This window comes from Podarcis muralis, chromosome 8 (genome assembly GCF_964188315.1).
Source record: "Podarcis muralis chromosome 8, rPodMur119.hap1.1, whole genome shotgun sequence".
Classification (NCBI taxonomy): Eukaryota; Metazoa; Chordata; class Lepidosauria; order Squamata; family Lacertidae; genus Podarcis; species Podarcis muralis.
Genome location: NC_135662.1, coordinates 55,665,407 through 55,689,740, shown reverse-complemented (window position 1 = coordinate 55,689,740; position 24,334 = coordinate 55,665,407). Strand labels below are relative to the sequence as shown.

The 24,334-nt window shown below is 40.4% G+C and overlaps 1 protein-coding gene across 3 annotated transcripts in view; it reads left to right on the top strand.

The window, feature by feature from the left end:
* Positions 1–24,334, top strand: part of MBP (myelin basic protein) — a 95,792-nt gene that overhangs the window by 60,101 nt on the left and 11,357 nt on the right. For all 3 annotated transcript variants that reach the window (XM_028737497.2, XM_028737495.2, XM_028737496.2), the window contains 2 exons: positions 8,314–8,741; positions 23,179–23,286. In XM_028737497.2, coding sequence (XP_028593330.1) covers positions 8,314–8,741; positions 23,179–23,286 — 536 coding nt within the window. The remainder of the gene's footprint in view (positions 1–8,313; positions 8,742–23,178; positions 23,287–24,334) is intronic.

Sequence of the window (24,334 nt, the reverse complement as noted above, 5' to 3'; positions counted from 1 at the left end):
TCAGTCTTTGCTCCTGCTATACTTCTGGATCAGAGGATAGTATCACTTGCTATTTCCTCACATATTTGAAGCATAGAAAGAGAGTGGGAAGAAGAACCTAACAATGTAATGGCCAAAACTTTAATGACTGCTTTGATCTTGTTGGTAACAACTCCCAGAGTATGAAGACAAATGAATATACAGGTAAGGTTAAAAAAGAAAGAAATGTGTCACTTTTGATGAGAGGAATGGATTTTCTACAGGGAAATGTTTTTACATTTCAAAATTAATTAACTGCACCAAACAACTCTCTTCTCCACAACTTTTTTTTGCACACAGTGGCTGTTTCAATCTAATATTGAAGAATTGGGGTTTCTTTTAGAGAACAACAAAACACTTTGAAATAGAATGGAATCAAACAGCCCTTAATCTCGAAAACTCCATTTCCATCACCAATATGATCATGACGGCGATTGTTATTACAATTTTGCCTTTTTTGGAAACCATTCAAAGACAATACTTTCGACAATATATAATTACGTTATATAAAATGCTAAAGTTGCCGCAATAAAACATGCTTGAAAGCTGCAGTCATAAAAAGTCCTAAGAACAGGAGGTAATTAAATGTTTCAAGATCCCAGCCGATCTACAGGGAGAAAGTACTTTTGGAGGCAGTGACAAAAAGTTCCTATCTCTTTTTTACTACAAATGCCTTGGTACTTCAATCAGAGAAAAGATGCGCGAAACAATGTGTTAGCCAGGAGTAAGCATGGACCAATGGTACCAAATAGTATGGGAAACAGCCCTACTAGAAAAATTAACCAACTGAAACTGACAGGGGGAGAAATAGAAGACGACACCTTCACCCCGGTATGGCTCCCCTTTATCACATACACAGCCCAACAAGACAATGACAAAAACCCACCAACAGCATACAAATCAATATGGCTAACCTGATCCAAAACACCCACCCACCCCATTCACACATGAAAACAAAGAGCACCACAGCCAACTACAAATGAACAGCCACATCCTAGGCCAACCCCAACCTCTCTCATCACCAAAGGAACACAAGTGAACAGCAAAGAACCTGCACAAGCAATGCTGACACCAAACCCTACATATAGTAAGTAAAATAGAAACATCGCCACCCGACCCCACCCATCTTTCCCCCTTCTCCACCTCTTTCCCCCCTTTCTTCCTAATGTCTCAACAAATGAAACTGATTTGTAAAAATGTTACATGGGGGGAAAATATACAAGAGAGAGAGACATTGCACACACTTTTGTAAATCAAGAAAATCTTTAATAAAAAACAAACAAACAATGTGTTAGCCACTCCAGAGCTATGGTTTTCACAGATAAAAAACATAAAACCCATCAAATAAAACGAATAAAGGTTTGTTTGTTTGTTTGTTTGTTTGTTTACTTACGTCTAAATAATGTATTTAGGTTAGGTATCAACAACTGATCTATTGAATCACAGCTGGAATGTGCCATCAGTAGTAAAACAGCACAGATGCTCTTGCCTATGTTGGGCAAGGTGCTCAGTATTTGAATTGCTGGTGGCCAAATAAGAGGAAATAAAAGAAGTAAATCCATGGCTGGCTTCACATGTCCTCCTATAGACCAGAAATGGGGAACTTGTGGCCCACCAGATGTTTTTGGACTACAACTCCCGTCATCCCTGATCATTGGTCAGGCTGGCTGGAAGTGATGAGAGATACATATGGGAGAACAGCATACGAAAAAATAAAGGTTAGGCCACTTTGAGCCCTGGAAGCCATGATCCTCCCTTGAGATCAGCAAATGAGAAAATATTATTATTATTATTATTATTATTATTATTATTATTATTCCCATCTGACTGGGTTGCCCAAACCATGCTGGGTAGCTCCCAAGAAAATATTAAAAACACAATAAAACATCCATCATTAAAAACTTCCATGAACATGTCTTCAAAAAGTCAAATAGACTTGCCACTTGCCCTCACTTCAATTAGCACTGAAAATAGCATGACATTTGAGATCTGTTGCTAAGATAAGTGTTTCTTTTCTTTTCTTCTTTTCTTATTACAGGGAAATAGCATGCCCACTGCATATCTCCAGCACATAATTTCTCTATAAACTTGCATAAAGCATAAGCAGTGAGTTCATTATTATACTGTGGACATCCATCTTAAAGAGGTTGATTTCCTCTCTGCAAGCCACTTTTGTTCCACATAAAGCTGCCAACCCAAAGTTATCATAGGTGTTCATTTAGATTTATGACATGGAAGACAGCTAAGCATTCCTTTCCTGAAGCAACTCTTGACAGTCTGTAGAATGAATGCTTATATATCTTCATTTGAACAATTCACTTTCTGTAAAATAGGAGGCAAACTTCCACAGGAAAAAAAAAGGGGGGAGGGGGAATATTACATTTTCATCATGCCACATTTTGTACTCTCTCTTGTGTGAGATGCTTATAGCTAAACAAAAACTATGTTCTAAACACACAAAGGATGGTTTCTGCTTGAAATGTGTGGGTGCCTTGACAGAATTTATTTGTTGAGAAAGCTTTGGGGTTTTATTTTATTTCTTGGGTCTCTGCGGGGTTGTCTGGATGTATGCCACATGCTTTTCATAGATTCCAAATTTCTGCCATAGCAAATCCCACTGGCTGCAACCACAGGCTTTTGTTTCCTGCTCCTTCTCCCCCATGACCCTCAGTAATCTGAATCTATGCCAGACGTACTTAGAAAACAAGGAGGATGTGCTGCAAACTAGGCCCACACTACCAAATTCCACTTGAGAGCCATTGTTCTACTTCATCTTGAGAAATCAGCTTGTGCCCCAGTGTGTGAAAATACATTACAATCTGAAAGTTACTTAATTTTTATTATCAAGTAATTTAAAAAAAATGGGACGTGGGTGGCGCTGTGGGTAAAAGCCTCAGCGCCTAGGGCTTGCCGATCGAAAGGTCGGCGGTTCGAATCCCTGCGGCGGGGTGCGCTCCCATTGCTCGGTCCCAGCGCCTGCCAACCTAGCAGTTCGAAAGCACCCCCGGGTGCAAGTAGATAAATAGGGACCGCTTACTGGCGGGAAGGTAAACGGCGTTTCCATGTGCTGCGCTGGCTCGCCAGATGCAGCTTTGTCACGCTGGCCACGTGACCCAGAAGTGTCTCCGGACAGCGCTGGCCCCCGGCCTCTTAAGTGAGATGGGCGCACAACCCTAGAGTCTGTCAAGACTGGCCCGTACAGGCAGGGGTACCTTTACCTTTACCTAATTAATATATATATATATTGAATGTAAAATAAACAGGTGTTAAGTTCACATACTACATTCCAGAAAAAGTGTGTATCATTTAATTACATTTTTATGTTTCTTTGGTAAAGATGCTTATGTATTCAAGGAAGTCACAAAGCATGTCAAAACTTGCTTTTGTTGTATCAACATGAAGGTGATTTTATTTATTTTATTTTTCAGTTTATAGCCCACCCTTCCTCACAAAGAAGCCCAGGGTGGCAAATCTGGTCTCTCATTTTTCCAAACTAGTGATGGAGCAAATTCCTTCATTTGGGTTCCAACTTTGGAAAACCAGTTGGTTTACCAAGCACAATTCCATTTCAAGCCACATCTGACGCTACCTCATCTCCAACTACGAGACCTCATCTTTCCCCCAGAACTTTCCCCCATGAGCCTATGAATCCTCACTCAACCAACTACTACCTGCCTCCCTCCAGACCCCTTCCTCACCACTCATCCACTTACCTGCTCTATGTGGGATGGGGAAAGGAGGTGGGGGTTCTCTCTGGCCTGCCCCTTCCTGGGGCCAGGCACAGAAGCTCTGGTAAATAGAAGCTTCCAAGTGCTCCTGGCACCTAGCTTTAGCCATAGCAGCATGCCATGAGTCAGAGGAAAAGTGGGACCTTTCTCTATCCCACTGCTGGAGAACCAGGAAAGGCAATTAAGGGGGGGGGGGGCGTTTGGAAGCTGGTTGGGTGAAAAGTAGGGAGTGACTGACTTCTCCATCTCAGATTAAAAATTGAGATTGAGGAAATTGGAGGTGGTGTTTGAGGTAAGCTTCACGAGCCACCAATTCCTGAGCTAAGAGTTTTGGCAACTTCATCAATATTGTGCTCCGTATAGCTAATGCAAACAGACACCGACCACTTACTTCACAACTGTACAAAGGTTGGGTACAGATTCAACCTTGCATTTGTCCATCTACTGCATCTTCAACCTATCTTCATGTGAATTTTCAGGTTTTATTGTCATGGACAGCAGCTCCTACAAGACATTTTTTTCCACTTGGGTAATTGGCAAGGCTTTGGGGTCAATTCTGGGGTCAATCTGCACCATTTGGTTCTACATGACTTGTAGAACACTCTGGCAAGAGACACTTCACAGGATATTTCAGCACATCTTCAGGTTTCATGAAGTAAAAATTTGTTCTGCATAACCAAAGATACTTTGCATTGTACATAGAAGCCCCTGAAATTCTATGACATTCCACAAGTATTCTCAATGACTTTGAAGTGTTTTGTTTTTTTGGCTTTTAGTACCCGTTTAATAGAATCATACTTCATCTTTGAGTCATAGAGAACAAAGTGTACTGATCTAAAATTCCAACACTGCAAAACCCACAGGTTTCACAGATAAAATTGCATTAACCATTTCTTCAGAGGAATTCATTCAAAGCATGATAAAATTATGTTGAACTTTTGCACTGAAGTGTATTTCACTCAGGAGATTGGAAGAGCCTTAATGACAAAAGGAAAGTAAGAGATAACAGTTAAGAGCAGGTACTCACGGTGTCCCTACGAATCAAACTGTGTGTAATTAACTTGAACAGGGTATATGAACGGAATGGTTTTCTTATTCTGAAATAATGAGTCAGACAAAGCTCACTCAGATGCAGTGATCAGGACTATTTCAAAGACCAAGAATTGGAGACAAAAGCAGTGGCTCATTACATTTAAATATCTGACAATTTTAATACATATGGTTTCAGTTCTGAAATTATTCTAGCAATGTTGGATTGAACAGAAAAAAACTTAAACTACATTTAGAAAATGGTGCATCAATCGTATTTATGATGGTTTTTTAAATTATCAAGCATGGCATGAGGATGTCCCAAAATTATGCCTCATGCCTCTTCCAACAGGAGAATAGGCACATTAATAAATTTATGGTATATAATGTATGGACAAAGAGCAGAAATTACTCATATATATTTGCATGTGTTAGTACACACACACACAGACACACACACACACACACACACACACAACCTTACCCAGTCATATAGCCAGGAATAATTGTTAAATAATTCTAGTATTCTGCATACCAGCAACCTATGGCCTAAACAGAAGCTGTGTATAGGGACTGCACTTTTATTAAGACATTTGCTTTTAAACATGATGCTGACATAGTAAATGTTTTTGGGGTGCCCAGAATCTTACCTAGACTGGAACCAAGTTTGTCCCCATGCTACTACGTTACTGTGGTGGCCGTTGAGTGGGAAAGTATTGGCAGGCCTGAGGCCTTGTGTTGCCAACCTCTCATCAATCAGGCTGGTCAAAATCTATTCCTTTTTAGTTTATCATTTTATCTCTGCTACTCTGCAAGTGCAGGTAAGTACACCTATGGTTGTGCTGTACCTTTTAAAACGGTGACACTCCACTGTAGGGAGCAGGAGAATAAAAGCTCTCAATACATATTTTCCTTACTAAAGGAAGGCATAAGATGTTCTAGCTAGTATTGGGAGAAGCTCCTTTTGTGGCACAAATGCTTTCCTTTGTTGGCCAGAAATAAATGCATTCACTGACACAAAGCACAACTGTTGTAAAAATATTAGCATGCAGATGCTCTGGTGTTTTGTTAATGCATTTAATTAAAAACAATAGCTTCATTGTTCTGTCCGTTCCCCCCACCACCCTGGAATGAATGTGTATTATGGCATAGAATCTTGCCAGTGTTGATGAATAAAATTCCTTATATTGTGTTGGTTGCTCACAGGGTCTTTATGCAGGAATTAATATCTGATTTAATTCCAATCTCAAAAAGTCTTGGGGCAGCAACATTTTCACAGAATTGCAAGGGATCAACCTCTTTACATCTCCACAGTCAGCGACAAAGTTGCTAAAGTCCAGACAAGCAACAGAAATGTTGCTACTAAACACAGCCCTTTTCCGTTTTTAATTATATTCATGGGTTTCTTTGGAAACTGTTATCCCTGTCACTGAGGCCAAGCAGGTATGACTGAGCTCAGACCCTGCTGACGGTCCAAGCAAGCGGGGGGGGGGGGGGGGACATGCATTCAAATGCAAAAGTACTCAAATTCCCCCCTCCCTTAAAGAAAAGAAAAAGTTGGTTGCAAATTTTTAAAAAGCTGCAGTTTCAGGAAAAGGAATAGTGCGTGCATATGTGTCAATGGCAGCAAAATATGAACGCAAGGGTTGCGACAGGGATTACCAGAAGTGATGAGATGCTGTTGGAATCTCTGGCAGCCTGCTAGCAGCAAGGCATAATCCCCACAGAAAACGTGACAGAGAGATCAGAAAGCTGTTCTGTTTGCTTCATCCAGCTCAGCTTTCCTCTCAGTTCCTCCACCTTCTGCCTGTTCCTTCTGCATCAGTTTTAAAACACTGTCTGCCACAGTGGCTCTCTATCTCTGCTCTAGTTCCGCCAGAGCACATGTCCCGGCCTTGGAACATTCTTCCTGGCACGGAGCACCTGTCACCAACAGTAGCAATATTCTGAGACTGGCAGAGGACCTTGAAATTCTCTATACTTTGGGCTCATAAGAAGCACCTGGCTGGATCCAGACAAAGGCCTGTCTAGTGCGGCATTCAACCAGATGCCTAGGGGAAGCTTTCAAGGAGGACATGAGTGCAACGGCCCTCTCCCACTGCTGTCCTCTGGTCCTGGATCCTCTGGTTGAAGTAGGGATCGATGGGTTTATTGAATCCCCTTTCAAAATGGTCCAAGTTGGTGGCCATCACTGCATCTTAGGGGAGCATAAATCATGCATGACGGGAAGGAGTGTAGTGTACCATTTGTCACGAATCACCCACCCTTCATTTTCATTGGATGACCCTGGGTTCTAGTATTGTGGAATTCCCCTTTTTTCCCTAAACAAAAAGCCCCGAACTTTTTAAGTTGCTCCTACTTCCTCATTGTTACGCTTGCTCTTTTCTACACCAGTGGTGATGTGATTGCTTGTGCAAAACACGTGTCAATTCCTGATAGGTTATATGAGGACTGAGTACCACTTTTTTGTACGTGTGAACAGTCGTTCCGCCCCCGCCCCCCCCCCCGCAAATGGTGGTGAATCTCTTTTTCCTCTGAGTAAACAGTTATGCCAGAGTAGATTTGCTAATAAGACTCCCCCCCAAATGAAATCTGTCGATGTAATTATTTCTCATCATTGCAAGTTAGGCTGGATAGTGAAGATGCATATTTGCTTATTTAAAATGTTACTTAATGTCTATCATCAGAAGACTCTAGGGTCTGTACAAATGTTTGAATAACCAGATATAAATACAATTTTAAAGCAACAGGTAAGTATAATATATGACAAAAAGCAAAAATAAAAATAAAAATCACCTCACCAGGAAAAAAAACCTGCAACCTAAAATAAAATGCCAGGGCAAATAGTAGGCTTGCAGTGTCAGTACCAGTGAGGATATTCCAAAGTCAGGATGCCGCCACAAAAAAGGTCCTGTGTGAACACTTAGTATATCTCTACTAAAGAGGGTATTTGAAGCAGGATCTTAATACCTGGGCAGCCTGGTATGCAAAGAGGGAGTCCTTCAGGTATTTGGGTCCTAAGCCATTTGGGACTTTAAAGCAGCAGCACCATAAATAGGACTCTGAAATGATTAGTCAGCCAGTGTAGATTTTCCCAGATAGTTTTGCAGGATTATCGTGGTCCAGAACCTAACACAGCTGTTTAGAGGATACATTTACACTTACGCTTGTGTAGCCTAAACGTTATGTTATCAGTCATTACAAATTTGTTCTGATACTCTCCTGCAAAAACAGGCAAAGCAAAAGGGTGCCCTATGTTGTTAACAACTAAAGACCTTTGCCTTTCTTCCAAATACAGGTTTCAGTAAATAAAATAGGCATGCACCAGCCTGACAACTCTTCTTTCCCGCTATATTAATTCTGATAAAAATTAATATATCTGTACTGGAGCTGGTAGAAGGCAGTTCTGTTGCAACTGCACATAATCTATGGACTTTGTGTGAAGCAGCAAACCCAAGGCAAGGGGAAGAAAGCTGCATTGTTCCAGCTCTCTGTTTTTCAGAGGCCTGCATTCATATCTCATCCTTGTTGTTTGCAGGAGAGGCAGATGTGAACCAGAACAATGGGACCTCCTCTAAGAGCACAGCGGTGACAGACTCCAAGGGCGCAGCAGACCCAAAGAATGCCTGGAAGGAGGCCAACCCAGCTGACACGACTGGTCGTCCCCATTTGGTCCGCCTCTTTTCCCGAGATGCCCCAGGGAGAGAAGACAACACCTTCAAAGACCGGCCCTCTGAATCAGATGAGCTACAGACCATTCAGGAAGACAGTGCAGCAGCTTCTGAGAACTCGGATTTGATGGCTTCACAGAAACGCTCCTCTTTCCGGCATGGATCCAAACTTGCAACTGCAAGTACAATAGACCATGCTAGACATGGATCCCCCAGAAGATACAGGGAACCGGGTCTACTTGACTCACTGGGCAGATTCTTTGGAGGTGACAAACATTATCCCCGGAGGGGCAAGGTGAGCTCAGAGGAAAGGAGAACAGAATAGCTGCAATGAAGTCAAGAATTGTAAAAGGATGGGTGGGAGGAAACTCAAGAGAACGCAATAACCTCCGTAGAGCAACAGTTGAATTAGCCTTCAGAATTGTGTTTATCCATTTCTAATGTGATAATTGGCTGTTATGACAATTTTAGAAATAATGCATTAGAGAATGTTACTACAGACAGTCCCCTTTTAAATTGACCTGAACTTCTAATTACCCCTAATCCTCTTCTAATTTAATGCTGAGATTATTTTTACATCAGGATGTGATGCTCTGAGGCTCCCTTGGGGAGATTTGTTGTTAACTGGTTGTAAGTAGTACCTATGGTGGGGAAAGGCTTGGTGTTCTTTTGAATTTTTTCCTCCCCATCAGTGATATTTTCCTTGCAATGTTTCTCAAAATCTGACTGGAAAGGAGTCACAGAAAGACAATTGTTTACAGCAGCTCTGTGATAGCTTTATAGACACTGACTTTAGTTTAACGTCTGTTGGCTTCATGTCTGTTTATGACTCTTGATGGCATTTGTAACCCCAGGCTGTGTCGTGAGACTAACACGAAGCTTTGTGAAACCAGGGGACAGCTCGCCAACCCGAATGCCTTTTGTTTCTTTTCTGATGAGAGAAACAAAACAGAACGCGGGAATTGTGACAAGATCGGACCACATCTGTATTAACTTGTGCTTTTTCATGGATGAATGTTTGAAGGTTCGCAGTGCAAATCTGTGCATGTCTAGGCAAATGTGTATAGAAGTGCTGCCTTAATAAAGGAAAATACTTTTCAGCTAGTTTGGGGGATGTCAGTAGCAAAAGCACTGCCAATGCACACATATAATTGTGTAATGTTCAAGAGATGAGAAGTGGAATGAAGCAGGAGAATGGTACACACATTTGAAGAAGGGAAATCAGTTCCTTCACTGCTGTTAATGTATCATCAGTGGCGTAGCGTGGGGGGTGCAGGGGGGGCCGGCCGCACCGGGCGCAACATCTGGGGTTAGGGCAAATCCATGGGTTAGGGGGCGCAAATCCACAGGTTAGGGGGCGCAAATCCATGGGTTAGGGGGCGCAAATTACTTGCCTTGCCCCGGGTGCTGACAACCCACGCTACGCCGCTGTGTATCATTGCAGTGTTTGCTAAACCATTTGGCTACTGGCTGTTATATTTTGTATTTTTATAGCTAACATTTTTGATCTGGCAAATAATTTTGAAGAGTTAAAAACTTCTCTGGGTGTAAGGAACAGAGGGTCAGTGGTAGAGCTTTGCATTTAGAAGATCTCTGGTTCAATCCTCAGCATCTTCAAGGTACGGCTAGGAAAGACCTCTGCAGAGCAACCACCTTATGTAGACATTATTGAGCCAGAGAGACCATTGACCTGACTGGGTATAAGGTAGCTTCAGCTGCTGCTGCAAGAGAAGTCATTGTTATTAAGTGCTGATGCGCTTTCTCTCTTCCATCCACCCTGAGGCAAAGTTCACACTTGATTTTGCTCTGCCTATAAAGAAAGGTGTCTTTTTACATTCTCAAGCACTTGCCCCTTGACTCTAGTTTTTTTTCCCCTTTTGTTTCAGAATATTTTAATAAAACTTTTTTTAAAAAACTCATTGCAGTGCACCTAGTTCTTAAATGCTTTAGCATTGATCAGAGATCATGAGGCAGATCAAAAAAAGTCATGAGCTTCTTGGTTGGTAGTAGTCACTGATACTGGTAGTTGGGCTAGTATAGTTGGTCCAAAAGGTGAGACATACCATACTCTCTTTTTAAATTAAAGTATTGATTTGCTTCACTCTCCAGTCCTGGGCAAGTCACTTAACAGAAAGTTGGCAGCAATTGTAAAAAATAGCCAAGCAAGTATAGTTGGCTTCAGTTCAGTTTAGATCAATTTCTAAGGGAGTTTGCATCATGACAGTATTGCCCTTGATGGCCAACTAGCTCAAATCTGGCTCAAACTGAAATTGAAATGTTGTGATGTCACAAAACTGACAGGTATAGCACGAAGACACTATTTCTCATAGATTAGGAGATCACTAAGGGATGAACCCACACCTACAATAAGCAGTCACTACATGTTCTGAAATGTAAGTGATTCAAAAGTATTCATTTCAAGCATTTGGTGATAAGTGATTTACATCTGGTTCAGACTGTGGATATTTCTGTATTTAGCTATAATTGTGAAATCTATTTGTCTGTTAGGAGTGGAGTTGCATAGACACTCTCATGTGAAAAATCATCTTTTGTATTGTTGATCCTAGCACACTGCTGTAGATTTTCACTGCCACAATTGGTACATTTATATCTGCATAACTCATAGTCCAGTGCCTACGGAACAAAAATAAAAGGTTATGAATTATTCCAAATACTATTTAGCTGCAACAGAACAACTGCTTTTTAAATGTTGAATTTCATATATCTTGGCCAGTCAGTGAAGAACTGGCCGTGCCATTGTGTGACAACATTGTGCTCTCAGAAATAATAATGCTGGTAATGAACAATATCTCCTGGGAATTCATTCCAGGAGATTTTCAATGCTGGAAGTTAACTCAGCAAGTGCCACAAATATTTGTTAATACTAGCCGTGCATGTGTGTTTTTAAGGAAAGCATAAAGTTATTAGTGTCATTCAATCGTCTTGAATAGTATGGGTTTCAGATAAGAATTGTTACTTCATTATTATGTCAGAGTTGCTGGAAATGTAGGTCTATGTTTTTCCTCCCTGTATTTAAAAACATAATGATTGCTAATTATTGTGTGTAATAGTAAAACAAACACTGATGCACTTTGAAAGTGTCTAGAAAAAGGTTTTTTAAAAATAAAAATAAAAAAAAAGCTGAGGCAGGGCAGACAAAAAAACTAAACCCTGCAAATATACTTCATCACACACTCAAAGAGTATCTTTGCCAGAGACAGGAATTATCACCAACTGAATGTAGCTGCTGATAACCCTGCCTTTGAGTGTGCACCAAGCCAACATGGTAAACATGCGACAATGTAGAACTTAGGTACATGGAAAGGAATATAAAGATGCAGGGTAAGGAGATAATGGAAGAGGTCTTTTCCCAGAATTAGAGGATATGCTCCCTAGGGTCCATTGGTAAGGATTCCCAAAGCTCCAACTAATTATGTAACAGGAGCTGGGGTAATGGTCAGGGCGTTGTTCCAGCCTCCTTTCCCTGTCCTGCGGTGCTGGTTCGTATATCTGATCTGCCCACACTCGTGTCGGAATGCAGCAAACACAAACATCTTTTTGTCCAGAAAAAGCACTGACATTCAGGCAGAGAGCATGGTGAATTCCTTGTGGAGGCATATTCTTTTCTTATTAACATCCATGGGTGAAGAATACATGCGTGAATAACGCTCCCCTTTGTTTAAAGAGAGGAGGAGGAAGGGAAAAATAGAAGAATGCCTGTCTTGTTTTCGCCTACCCTCTCAAAAGACAGGTTCTCCATTGCTCTGGTATTTGTGATACATCAGGAAAGGGTGGGAGAAAAATAAAATGTACCAATATGAATGTATGGATATATTGTCTCTCCATTGTGGCAGAAAACATGCCACCTGTGTTCCCATGGTTAGTACCCATGCGCCATCTATCTATCTGTATGTGCAAGTTGGTGGGTTCATGTGCAATGCACACATACGTATGCAGAAATGAATTGTGAACAGATCTTGATTAAATTATTCTCATTTAAAATTAGGCAAAACTTGACACTTGTCTTAACTTCAAGTGAGTCTCTCTGGTGGTACTTCTCTTGGTACAAGACAAGTAGTTGCAGCATTAAAAACAAACTTGCAGTCACAGCCCTGTTGTATAATCCAGTTAGTCCAGCCTTTGTTGAGGTAGCAAATAACTACTAGACAAATTGTGGACTTCTTAAGGGATGTTTTCCAGCACTCTGGAACTGTACTCTGTACTCTGTACTCTGAAATATTACAGTTTTCAGAATTGCAAAACCCAATATATATTAGGAAAAATCCATTAGATCTAGTGCCAAAGTAAATTTACCAGCCACTTAAGTATTTTCCAGGTTTAGGGTCACAATTAGTACACATTGTGTTAGAACGTGCTTAAATACCTACTCAACAGATGCATTAGGCAGTTATGCCTAAGTTGTATCTAGTTTGTTCCAATTCCCTCATCAGACTGAGAATGTTTTTTAATTTGTAATTACATCTTCAAGCTATTGCATATTATTTCCAGCTATAGCACCTGTTCTTCCCTTCACGGTTCCTACTTTCTGATGTTTCCTTACCAAGTACTAACTAAATAATTCTTCGATCAGTTTTAACCCTTGATCTAACACAGGGGATGGTCCTAAACATTTCCACTGGTCTAGCCGAGGTAGAGATTGCCAGTGTGACGCTTCTGCAACACTGAATCCAGGGAGCCTGATTTGGGGTTGTTGCATTGGCACAGCTGTCAATCTGGCTGTCAATACAGCCTTCTGAAGGGCATATTATAAGCTACTGCATAAAACCTTGCAATCAAGCTGTAGATAACATTCACCACACTATAAAGCAATGACTTGAGCATACACTTCCTTGGAATGAATCTCCACTGAAGTTTAAGGCAACCCCCAATGATGGAGAGAGATAAGGCATCAGACACAAGAAAAATGGGGCAATAATAAGGTCTACAGAACTGGGAGTGATTTGATTAAAAAACCACAACAAACCACAACACAAGCACTGGTCTGGAGAAACCCTGCTGAAGATGCAGATTCATTTGTATTTATTTTGCATCAATTTTCTGAAAGGAGTACCTTCAGCACCTTCTATGAACATAGCACCATCTAGGTCAGGATTTTTTAACCCAGGAAGGACTTTTTGTTCGTTTTGCTTTGCTTTGCTTCTAATGCTGCATCCCAGCATATAAAACCAAGAGATGGGTCTGGAGCTTCTGAGACCAGTTGAAATAGTTGATCATTAAAGAAAATGGTGAAATAGTGTAAAGTGTCTGCTTGGTATAAAATTGAGCAGGAATCAAAACAGCAAAAAAGTATGTTTATTTAAAGAATCATAAGTTTCTCCTAATTTGAATGAAAACATGTCTGAATGTTACAGGCATTAATCAATTTCATCTTTCTAAGCTGAAATATGCAGGTGCCTTATGTTCAAGAACAGGACCCCACTATAGCAAGCCACTATTAAACTAGGAAGTCTCTAATAAATAATAGTTCACCATTTCATCAGAACTGGAAAACTATGGTTACCAATTTTGGAACAATCCAAAATCTTAAATCATGGTTTAATTAAGAGATTTCCTGGCTTTATTTGCATGGGGTTGCAAAGGGGTTCTGTGTGTGAGTAAAAGGCTCAAGTCCATGCATATCTCAACTTGATAAACTGAGATGTGATGGTCAGAACCAGACCATGCTCTTAATATGTATGAAATGTTTTGCATATGAAACCTATGGGGGAAATTAGCCACATCAATAATAACTTGTATTTTTCACACTTAATTAAGAGTATTTCAATGCGTCTATCTAGTAGTCTGAAGGAAATTATGTATTGTGATTTTTTTTTCCTTTTTACAAGTCTTTGTTGTGTCTAGGGAAATCATGTCATACCTACTGTTTTGTACAACTGTTGTATAAATTGTAGCATTGTAAAATATATAATTGATGGTACTAGCTTCCTAGAGTCTGTAACACGACATGATTTTGTTTCAATATTTGACCTTTGTCTACGCTTGAACGTTGGTAATGCATTTATTAAATAGCTTTCACACTGTTAAGTGGTGCACTAATTATTTAAGCTTAAACATTAACATCTGAACCTAACCATCTTTACAGACTGTATTGTGACTTGAATTGTTTATCAAAGTGCTTGAAGGATACAGAGATTTAAAGCTGAAGTGAATAAAATATGGGGGGGCAGGTAAGCACATGCACACCATTTGAATGGCAATGCCTATCAACTGGGGGGGGGTTCAAATATTTTATTAGGGAGGACAAAGGGACCTCAGCCACTGGGAGTTGGCTCCTGCGCTCTCTAGCAAGAACAATCAGCCCATCCCTTGGAAGAGCTAGAAAGCAAGAAAGTATATCAGAAGGAGAGAGAGAGAAAGAGAGAAGGGGGAGACAGGAAAGAGAGTAAAGGAGAAGTCCCACTCACTTTTGTCTCTTGTCTTGCTCACTGCTAGCTTATACCCAGCACATATCCAGGGAAATGCCCTTGATGGAAAAAATGCACACCCCTGCTCTACGCTAAAGTGAACTCTAACCAAATTTTAGCATCTTAAATTTCATTGGGAGAGTTAAGGATGCATGCAGTTTTCCCACTGAGTGGACCATGGATCAGCACATAAGAAGCGTAGGCAAGAGGATTAACTCGTTAGTCTGCAGGTGCCAAAATGTTCTCTGGGAAGCTTTTCTTTGTCTTTACGCAAGAGAAATAATAAACTCCCAATAAGAAAGGAGTATTTTTCACAAAGATTCCCTTTTTGAATTGCCATTTGGGCATTCAAATATTAAATAGCATTCAAATTGATGAAGGAAGAAAATGTGGAACTCACCCCAGGGAAATATTAAGCATATGCGCCAAATGGACAGACTGGGCAGAGCAGGATTTTTTTTACCGCTAAATGATACAATTCTGCTTACTCTCTAATAAGGAGAGTTGTTGCTCTGTTGGTAAAAAAAGGAAGAAGACAAAGATACATAAGGTCATGTTTTCATTAAGCCATGCTGTTAATTAAGCTATGATGTAAATGCAAACACATTTTCAATCAGCTCTCTCAGTTTCTTTATATACCGTATTTTTTGCTCTATAAGACTCACTTTTTACCTCCTAAAAAGTAAGGGGAAATGTGTGTGCATCTTATGGAACGAATGCAGGCTGTGCAGCTATCCCGGAAGCCAGAACAGCAAGAGGGATTGCTGCTTTCGCTGCGCAGCAATCCCTCTTGTTGTTCTGGCTTCTGAGATTCAGAATAGTTTTTTCCTTGTTTTCCTCCTCCAAAAACTAGGTGTGTCTTATGGTCTGGTGCGTCTTATAGAGCAAAAAATACGGTACCTATAAACAACCATTGCAACATGCTAAATAAGCGACTAATCGATGTACAATACTGCAGACATTTCTCCAGCCTAAAGCGGGATGAAGAAAAACACTGAAAGAAATGTTTTTACTTCCACATTTGGATCACAGTAACAGAGGCTGTGTCGATATATCTGCTAGTTAGAGGGAACATTTTGGCTTAGGAAGTAGCACTAATAGTATGGCTGCTGTTAATTATTAAACTCTATGATGGCGTGATTTTCTTCTGCTCTGCCCTGAATGCTAATTCCCGATACCTAAACTGAAGCTGTGTTTTAAAAGATTCTAAGGTCAACATCTGAGTAAATTTACCTGGAAGATGGTCAGAATTAAGCTTGGCTGTCTAAAACACAGGTTGCTTTTTCAGGTGAATAGGGCCCTGTTCCAGCAATGCATATAATATTTGTTTGTGCAAACAGAGCCGCTTAGAAGGATGAATTTTAAAACTGAGTTTGGGTCTGCACTGACAGCTCATAAGCAAATGAGCTGGAAAGCAAGCCTTACTTCTTTTTAACTACACATTTTAGACAGAACTTGAAAATAAGTAGAAAACATCAATGCATGTTTTTAAATGTTTTCTATTGCTGCAAGAGGTGGTGGCAGTCAATGACCTGCCGTACCTGTGACTTGGCTCCATGCCACACTGGGTAACATTTAGATAAAACATTGATATGGGAAGGACATATTATGTGGCTTCCAAATCCTGCTTGGCTGACCACTCAAAAGCCCTGTAAGTTGGTCCATGGGGAGATGTGCTACTAATGTAGCTGTTTCCCACATTGTGAACCCATTCCACATGCATGGCATCATGGCTAGAGTGTTGGACTAGGGACCTAGGAAAGCAGGGTTCAAATCCCCACTGAGCCATGAAGCTCATTGGGTGACCTTGGGCCAGTCACCATCTCTTAGCCTAAGCTGCCTCACGAGTAGCTGTGAGAATGACATAGGGGAGCTGAGAACCATGGACACCATCTTGAGATCCTTGGAAGATAAAGGTGGTATATAAATTTAATAAATAAATAAAATTCCTTGCTGAACTGGACTCATAAAAAACTTAGCATGATGGGTTGTTTGTTGTTGGGTTTTCAGAACCTTTCACTTAGTATATTTTCTTCATGTTGTGTAATCCCAATTCCTATTGTCCTCATTTCCCCTCCCCTGAGCTTACTGCATTTATGTATGTTAATCACAACTGAACTCCGTTAATATTAGATGTAATAGGAGTCCACATATGCACATTTGTCATTCAACTACTCATGGGTGTTGCTGTCTGCCTGAATATGTAGTGTGTGTGTTGGCTACCTGACACCACCTCTAAATAACTACTGTGAAGCCCATACCAAACTTTTTCTGACAATACTCAAACAAGTGTGGAAGTACAATTTTCCTGTTTTGCAAGAAATCAAAAACTTCCCTCTTGCCTAGGTTATTCTAAGTTAGTACTATTTATATAGTTTATAAATGGTGTTTCACAGAGTCAATGGGCTGGATTCCCCCTGCATGGAAGGCCATGTATTTAGGGATATGATATGAATCTAACCTTGTGATTAGAGTCCCATCAAGGAACCCCTAGGCAAAAAAGAGATCCTGTCCAATTAATATTGCAATTATTGTTGCAACTACTGAATCTAAAGACTTTTCCAGTTAGTATGCATATCCAGTTCATGCCATCCATCTGCAGATTGTCACACAAGATGACTGTATGTTTATGTATGTATGTCAGTCTCAGTTGAACACTGTTAATAATAGGTATGGAAATCACCTGCAAAAAGGTGTTGAAATTTCCCTTTCTGTTAGATGTACATTTATTGTAACTAGGAAACGCCATCTGCTGGTTCAAAATCCCTCAACAATGCCTTAAAATGAAAGAAGCAAATGCAAATTGTTTCTGTTTCCCATGTTAATTGCCTTTCAGATGCCTATATTAAGTTAAGGGCAGAGGAAGATTTTACATATGTAGGGTCTGATACCCACATAAATGTATAGTATAGAATTGCTATATCATGTTTATATAGCAATTGTCACTGACCAACAGACAAAAAGGTCATAACCCATAACTGATTTCATGAAGTCAAAATTATTGTTCTAGACCAGTGATTTGAAAATATAAAGCAGCAATGAAACAATATACTTATATTGTTTTTGATTTGTTGGTTTTTTTTACACAGAGCTATTTTTTGCAAGCTTCCTGAAATTGTAGCTTCTCCTGTCAGGATATTACTGATTTTCCTCATTTTTACTATCAGTAGACTTTGTTATTATTACTAACAATTATAACAACAAACAACGACTCTGAACTGTGGAGATAACAGTAGCAAAGAAAGTAAGGTATGAGACAGGACACTTTTAGAAGGAAAAGGCAGGGTATGAAAAGCGGTACCCACTGAAATCCCATCCTCTATACAACCATTACAAGGCTTCCCCACGATCTGTAGGCCTTCCATGTGATGAAAAACATAGTGTTAGTTTGTAGCTCCTTCTGAGTTGCAGCTGGAGTGGTATATGTTGGTATGTATGTGCCAGGGAACAGAATCAAGCCATTGAAATGAAGGCAAGCCATGTTGTGCCTTGAAATATAGTCCAACTACATTTGTAACCTGACAGAGAAGTTCTGTTTCACAATGGCAATGGAGGAAATGCTACAGGTTTCTGATGTCAGGAGCCACTCCACAGGATAGCAGCAGCCTGTTGCTGCATTTCGAGTTCATGTATCAGTTCCCAGAAGAAATTGACAGGTAGGCCTCTGGCACTGCCAGACGGATGGGATGAAAGTAAAAAAAGGAAAGGATAAAACAATGTGGTATGACACTTACTTTCTTCCCCAGTCTGATAGTTCCTTCACCGACATTTAATAAGAGTGTGGAGTCACCCCACCACTCAATTCCTCTTAAATATTAGCTTTCATTCACCTGTGCCTGCCTGGTTGCCTTGGTAATTCTTGTTGCTTAGTAACAAGAACTAGGGCAGGGGATTGCCCTATTGTCTCTCATATATTTCTAAAGAAATAGTTTTCCACTGGATTTTTTTTTTAAAGATATATTCTTTTTTGCATCATTAAAAATACAGGGTGGTATTCAATGCTAGACTTACTCAGAGGGTCTCATTAAAGTTAATAAACATGACTGACTTAGGCACATTACTTTCAACATGTCTGCTCTGAGGTCTTAGTTGACTACAACCACAGGCACACATTCCACTTGTCATTGGCTTGTGATATTGTAAACATCCTCGACTTGTGAGTAGCCTGTAACCACTGTGTGAAAGGATCCTCCAGTCGATGACCCTTCAGTCTGATTGCGAGGCTCTTCTTCCATTCCTAAGCATGCAGCTAGCTGCCTACTGGGTTTGTTTTGATGTCTGAACCTGATCATAAAACACATTCTGTTGAAAACTTTATGCTAAAAGCTATGATGATAGTAAGGGTGATTCAGATTCGGTGTGGTGGCTTAGGAAAAACAACTTCCATACTTAACAGGTCCTTTAGTCTCTCAGTCCACAAGATGAGTGTCATTGAGAACAGAGCATCACTGGCAGGAAATTTCTGTGCTTAATGTGGCTCAGGCAGGAGACGTGGGTGAAGAGTGGCTGGATGGCATCTTCAGTTAACTAAAAGGCAGGATTGAAACAAATCTGTAATTTTCAGATAACACAGCCACATGTGTATAGTCCGTGCAAAATAAAAAGTGTTGGTATAAAAACAATCAGTAGTTACATTTCAGTCTTTTGTGTTTGTGTTAATTCTGTAAAAGTGTGACTTTGAAACTGAATGTAGCAAACCATAAAAATAAAATGCAAGTGCCAACTGGGGAAAGCAAAGCTCGGGAATGGGCAGAATTCACACGACAGCCAATGACTCTCTTCTTCTAGTATATAAATGCATGCATACAACATGGATTTAGAGCAAACCTAATAGAGCAAGCTGAAAAAAGGGCCTACAGTATGAGCGGTGGCCATGTGGTTAGTTTATAGAGGGCAGTCTTCTATTTGAATGGATGTCCAGTCCAAGTTCAGTTTAAAGATAAAGAAGACAAAGAAGGAAAAGAAAGTGCCTTGAAGATTCCCTCAACAGTTAGCACCTGGTCAGTAGAGGGAGCAGGCAGACCAGCCACCTTAACAGGTTCTTCCTCTCTGTGGTGAGAAATACTGTATTTCTATTTAAATTATAGCCATTCGCTCAAAAGTTGCAGCTATACATATAAATTAGCATATACCAATGAGATGCAATTGTGTTCTCATTTCTTCTTCTTCTTCTTCTTCTTCTTCTTCTTCTTCTTCTTCTTCTTCTTCTTCTTCTTCTTCTTCTTCTTCTTCTTCTGGTGCACAAGTGATCACCCTAACAGCATGGCATTTGGAAAAAAAGTGTGTGTTTCTGTGTCAGTATAATCCTTAGGAGGAACAACATTATAGAGGGAGGGAAATGGAGGGAAGGCTAGGATATTCATTTATTTGGCAAGTCCTTTATCAACTGCAGTCTAACATACAAGCTGCAGGTTTTTCTGCACATAGCTCAAACAAAAAGGCAAGAAATACGGGAGCATGCATGCATGCTTTTTGGCATCTTGGGAATTTTTTAAAAGCTATCTAGGTGTCTCAGCTGCAGAAATATAAAGGAATTGCCATGACAACATTAAAAAAGCAATAGAAGCCCAAATTTACCGATTTCCAGTTCCCACATTAATGCACACAATGGGTTTTTCAAAGGCCAACTCATCTCAAAAGAATTTGAAGTTAACCCTTTCAGATTATGCTGATACATCCAGCAACTGCCTTTTGGCACATACCAGGTTGAATATATACTGTATATGAATGAATCTGGCATATACTTCTGGGACTTCAGGCTAAGACAGGAAAAGATGTGGAAATTTAACTGATTTCAATGAAATATTAAGTTGTGCTCCTTTTGGCTTTGTGACCCATCCCAAAGCTCCACAGAGAGCAAATTACCAAGCTAAAAAGATACAGAAAAATACAAATGGCATGTGGGATCTCAGACTACTTTGTGAACAGTCTTTTAGTGTGCATCCTTGTGAAATATATGTCCTCCTCCTGACTTGCAACTGAGATGCATACAGTGGTACATCGAGTTAAGAACTTAATTCATTCTGGAGGTCCGTTCTTAACCTGAAACTGTTCTTAACCTGAAGCACCACTTTAGCTAATGGGGCCTCCTGCTGCTGCCGCCGCGCCACTGCAGCGTAATTTCTGTTCTCATCCTGAAGCAAAGTTCTTAACCCGAGGTACTATTTCTGGGTTAGCGGAGTCTGTAACCTGAACTGTCTGTAACCTGACACGTCTGTAACCTGAGATACCACTGTAATGGCAAGGAATTTGTCAGAAATGATTAGCAACAGACGTGAGAATGAAATATTCAGATACTATACACACCATCTGATTTAGACTACCATGCTACTGTAAGAAGGTAAGTGCATGCACATTTTGCTATTAGCAGACATAGTGCATAACACTGATATTCCAGAATGTATATATTTTCATATATAAAATGTAGTGCTTATTGAACCTTATTTTACCTAGTATCTCAGGGCTGCATCTCACGGTACTTTTGAAAGACATGACAGCACTATCAGGACTTCCGTGAGTGTAGGACGATGGGAGCTTTCAAGTTACACAGAATTCACCATGAGGAGGAATGGAAAGGTAGCTAATTCTAAGATATTTAGAGGGCAAAATTGGTTACAAATGCAAGGAAGGCCATCCAAAAAAGCGCTAAGATCACTTTGACACATTTAACTACCCCTAACTCAATAGCATTAGTTGCACTTTTTGCATTACAAGGCCTTAATGACACCTGAGATTTGTGGCTCTAGAAAGATGCATCTGTTTTCTTGCTGAACATTTTTCATGCATCTTGCTTTTTTTAAAAAAAATGCTTCCTTGATAAGCCCCTTCAACAAGATTTGTAACCCATTTTCTGTTTATATAAATATATATTTATGTTTATATAAAATTATGATTTTTTTAAAAAATCATTCAGCATGACTTGGTTAACATCACCTTTAATTTCATATTTTATTTGCTTTAGTTTTTTTAATAAGAACATTAATACCTAAAGAAGATTTCTGTGTAAGTTGAAAGCTTGCATTCAGATCTGTAGCACTGGCTGATCCAATAAAGTATATTACTTAGTTTGCTCTTTGTTTTTTCTTCTGTTGCTCCAACACTGCTACTAATGGCTGCAATCTTAAATGCACTGATTAGTACACATCAAATTTAATGGTACTTGCTTCTAATAGTTAGGATTGTGCTGTAAGACTCTTGGTGGATGCAGTTGACCATTTACCACACACTGGCAACTTGTCAGTAAAGTATGCAGGAAGCTTCTATTATATAGCATCTGGTCATAATGGACGGTGAGTTTTTAAAACTGGACTTAGCACGTGCACAGCTGAACACTGCTGACCTGCTAGTCATATGAAGGAATGCACCCTGCATTAAGTTTACGTGAGTCACCACATGCTAAGTGGTTTTCTGAATCTGTGCTTAGTTCAGAGGGAGAGAATAGCCTAATGATCACACACAAACATTTCCATTTCAAAAGCACATGAATTACTGACCAGCTAGGAATTGCAATAGCCAAGAACCTCTGTGCAACATCTCCTTTTTATTCAAACACATGTCAAGAGCCCAGCACCATAATTTCATTACAGGCCACATGAGGTGCGCATGCAGAAAGTTCCAGTTCTCCATGTGTACATGCAGAAATGCCACCACTAGGATGTTCACCCAAAAGGATCTTAAGTAGTAAGTTCTGGAGATCATCAGCCCCAAACCCTGAAATGCCACTGCCGGTCAGAGCAATGTAGACAGACCTGCACTAGATGGAAAAGCTCTGTGACTTAGCTTCACATGCTGATATGAATTAATAGCCGTTACTTCCCACGCATGGCTTTTAAAGGGCTGGGAAGTCAAAGCAGGAGTGAAAATGATAGGATAAATGCTCTTCCACAAGGGATTCACTGGTCTCTGTAAATGTATTGTATTTCATTAGGCACCATCCTGAAGTGTTCCACTGTTGTGGAATTAAAGAGTAACAACAACCACATGGTATTTTCTTACCTTGGAAAAGAGAATAGATAAACTCATGGAGGGTAAGCCTGGATAACTAAATGGATATTCAAGCACAGTTGCTGGGGAACAAGTAGAGAGTTCCTGCTTCCACATCCTTCTTCAGGGTTCCTGGAAGTATTCTGCTGGACCCTGTGGGCTGAGTGCTTTTCTCACGTACTTCGGTACCTAATGTGTGTTTCCATCTCCATCATCTCTCCTTTGAGTTTTAAGAATCTTAATGTTTGATCATTCCCCAATGGGCGCTCAAATTCCTTTCAGATTGCTTGCTGGTCTACAAGCATAACCTGTCCTTTGTTTCAGGATTATCATCACGCTGCCAGAATTGGCCATGTAAGTTCCCTGCCTCATCCAAGATCTCATGGCCGGTATGTGGATGAGAACCCAGTAGTCCACTTCTTCAGGAACATTGTAAGTTTCCATTTCACCTTGGTAATTCTTTCACCAAACAAAAATGCTTACGGTACTTTGCTTTTTAAAACATACACACCAGCTAGCTAGTGCCCCAAAGATAATTTCTCTGCTAAAAGGGAGTGCAGACAAAATTATATCTAGTGTGCCAGGTAAGGGGATGGGCACTGGAAGTCACTCTCCTGATCCACAGCTCTGTATGCATTTCTATGGGCTCACAGATTTCCTTCACCTGGAGCCTGTCAGTATTTTGCTGCCTGAGGCACAGGACAAGGTGGTGGCCCCCCTCCCAATTCTACCAACAGAAGTCATTCAGATTAGGAACTGAATCAACACTGGCAACAGGACTGTAGCATCGGGTGGCAGCAGGCTAGCTTGAAGGTTACAGGGCAAGCCATGTGACAGCTCTCCTCTTATGGCACTTTCCCACCACACCCAAGCATATGTCACTTGAGGTAACTGCCTCAGCCTGCCTAATGGTAGAGCCAGCCTTGCCTGCCATACTCTATAGACTCAAGGCAATGTGAGGCAGTAGCACCTTCTCCTGAACTGAAGATGAACAGCTGGTTCTTTTTGAAGGGGAGAGACCATTTATGAGAATTGGCTGTTCCTGCAACAAATCACTATGTTGGAGCAAGTCACATGCCCAAACAAACTTAACTGTGTGCAGATCCAGCTTATTACCAGTCTGAGGGCTATTGAAAGGCAAAAGACAGTCTTCCAAGGCAGAAAAGGGTTTTCCTCAGTTTTGAAACTGGAATTTTTCCATTCTAACATGGAAATCTTTGGAAAAATCCAATACTGTAATCCGGACTTGCTCGCTCCCTTCTTTCAAATAGAAACGAAAATGGATAGAAATATTCTGTGTCAGTGCCAATACCAATGAGACAAATGTTGCTGACATGAATATTTATAGAAATTACCTCAATCTTGAGTTGTGGCTCACTTCCTGTGGAGCCTTCAGAGCCATGGATCTGGGACACAACTCCTGCATAAACCACTGAGCTATAACAAATATATGGATTTTTACCAGAGACTAATAAGCACT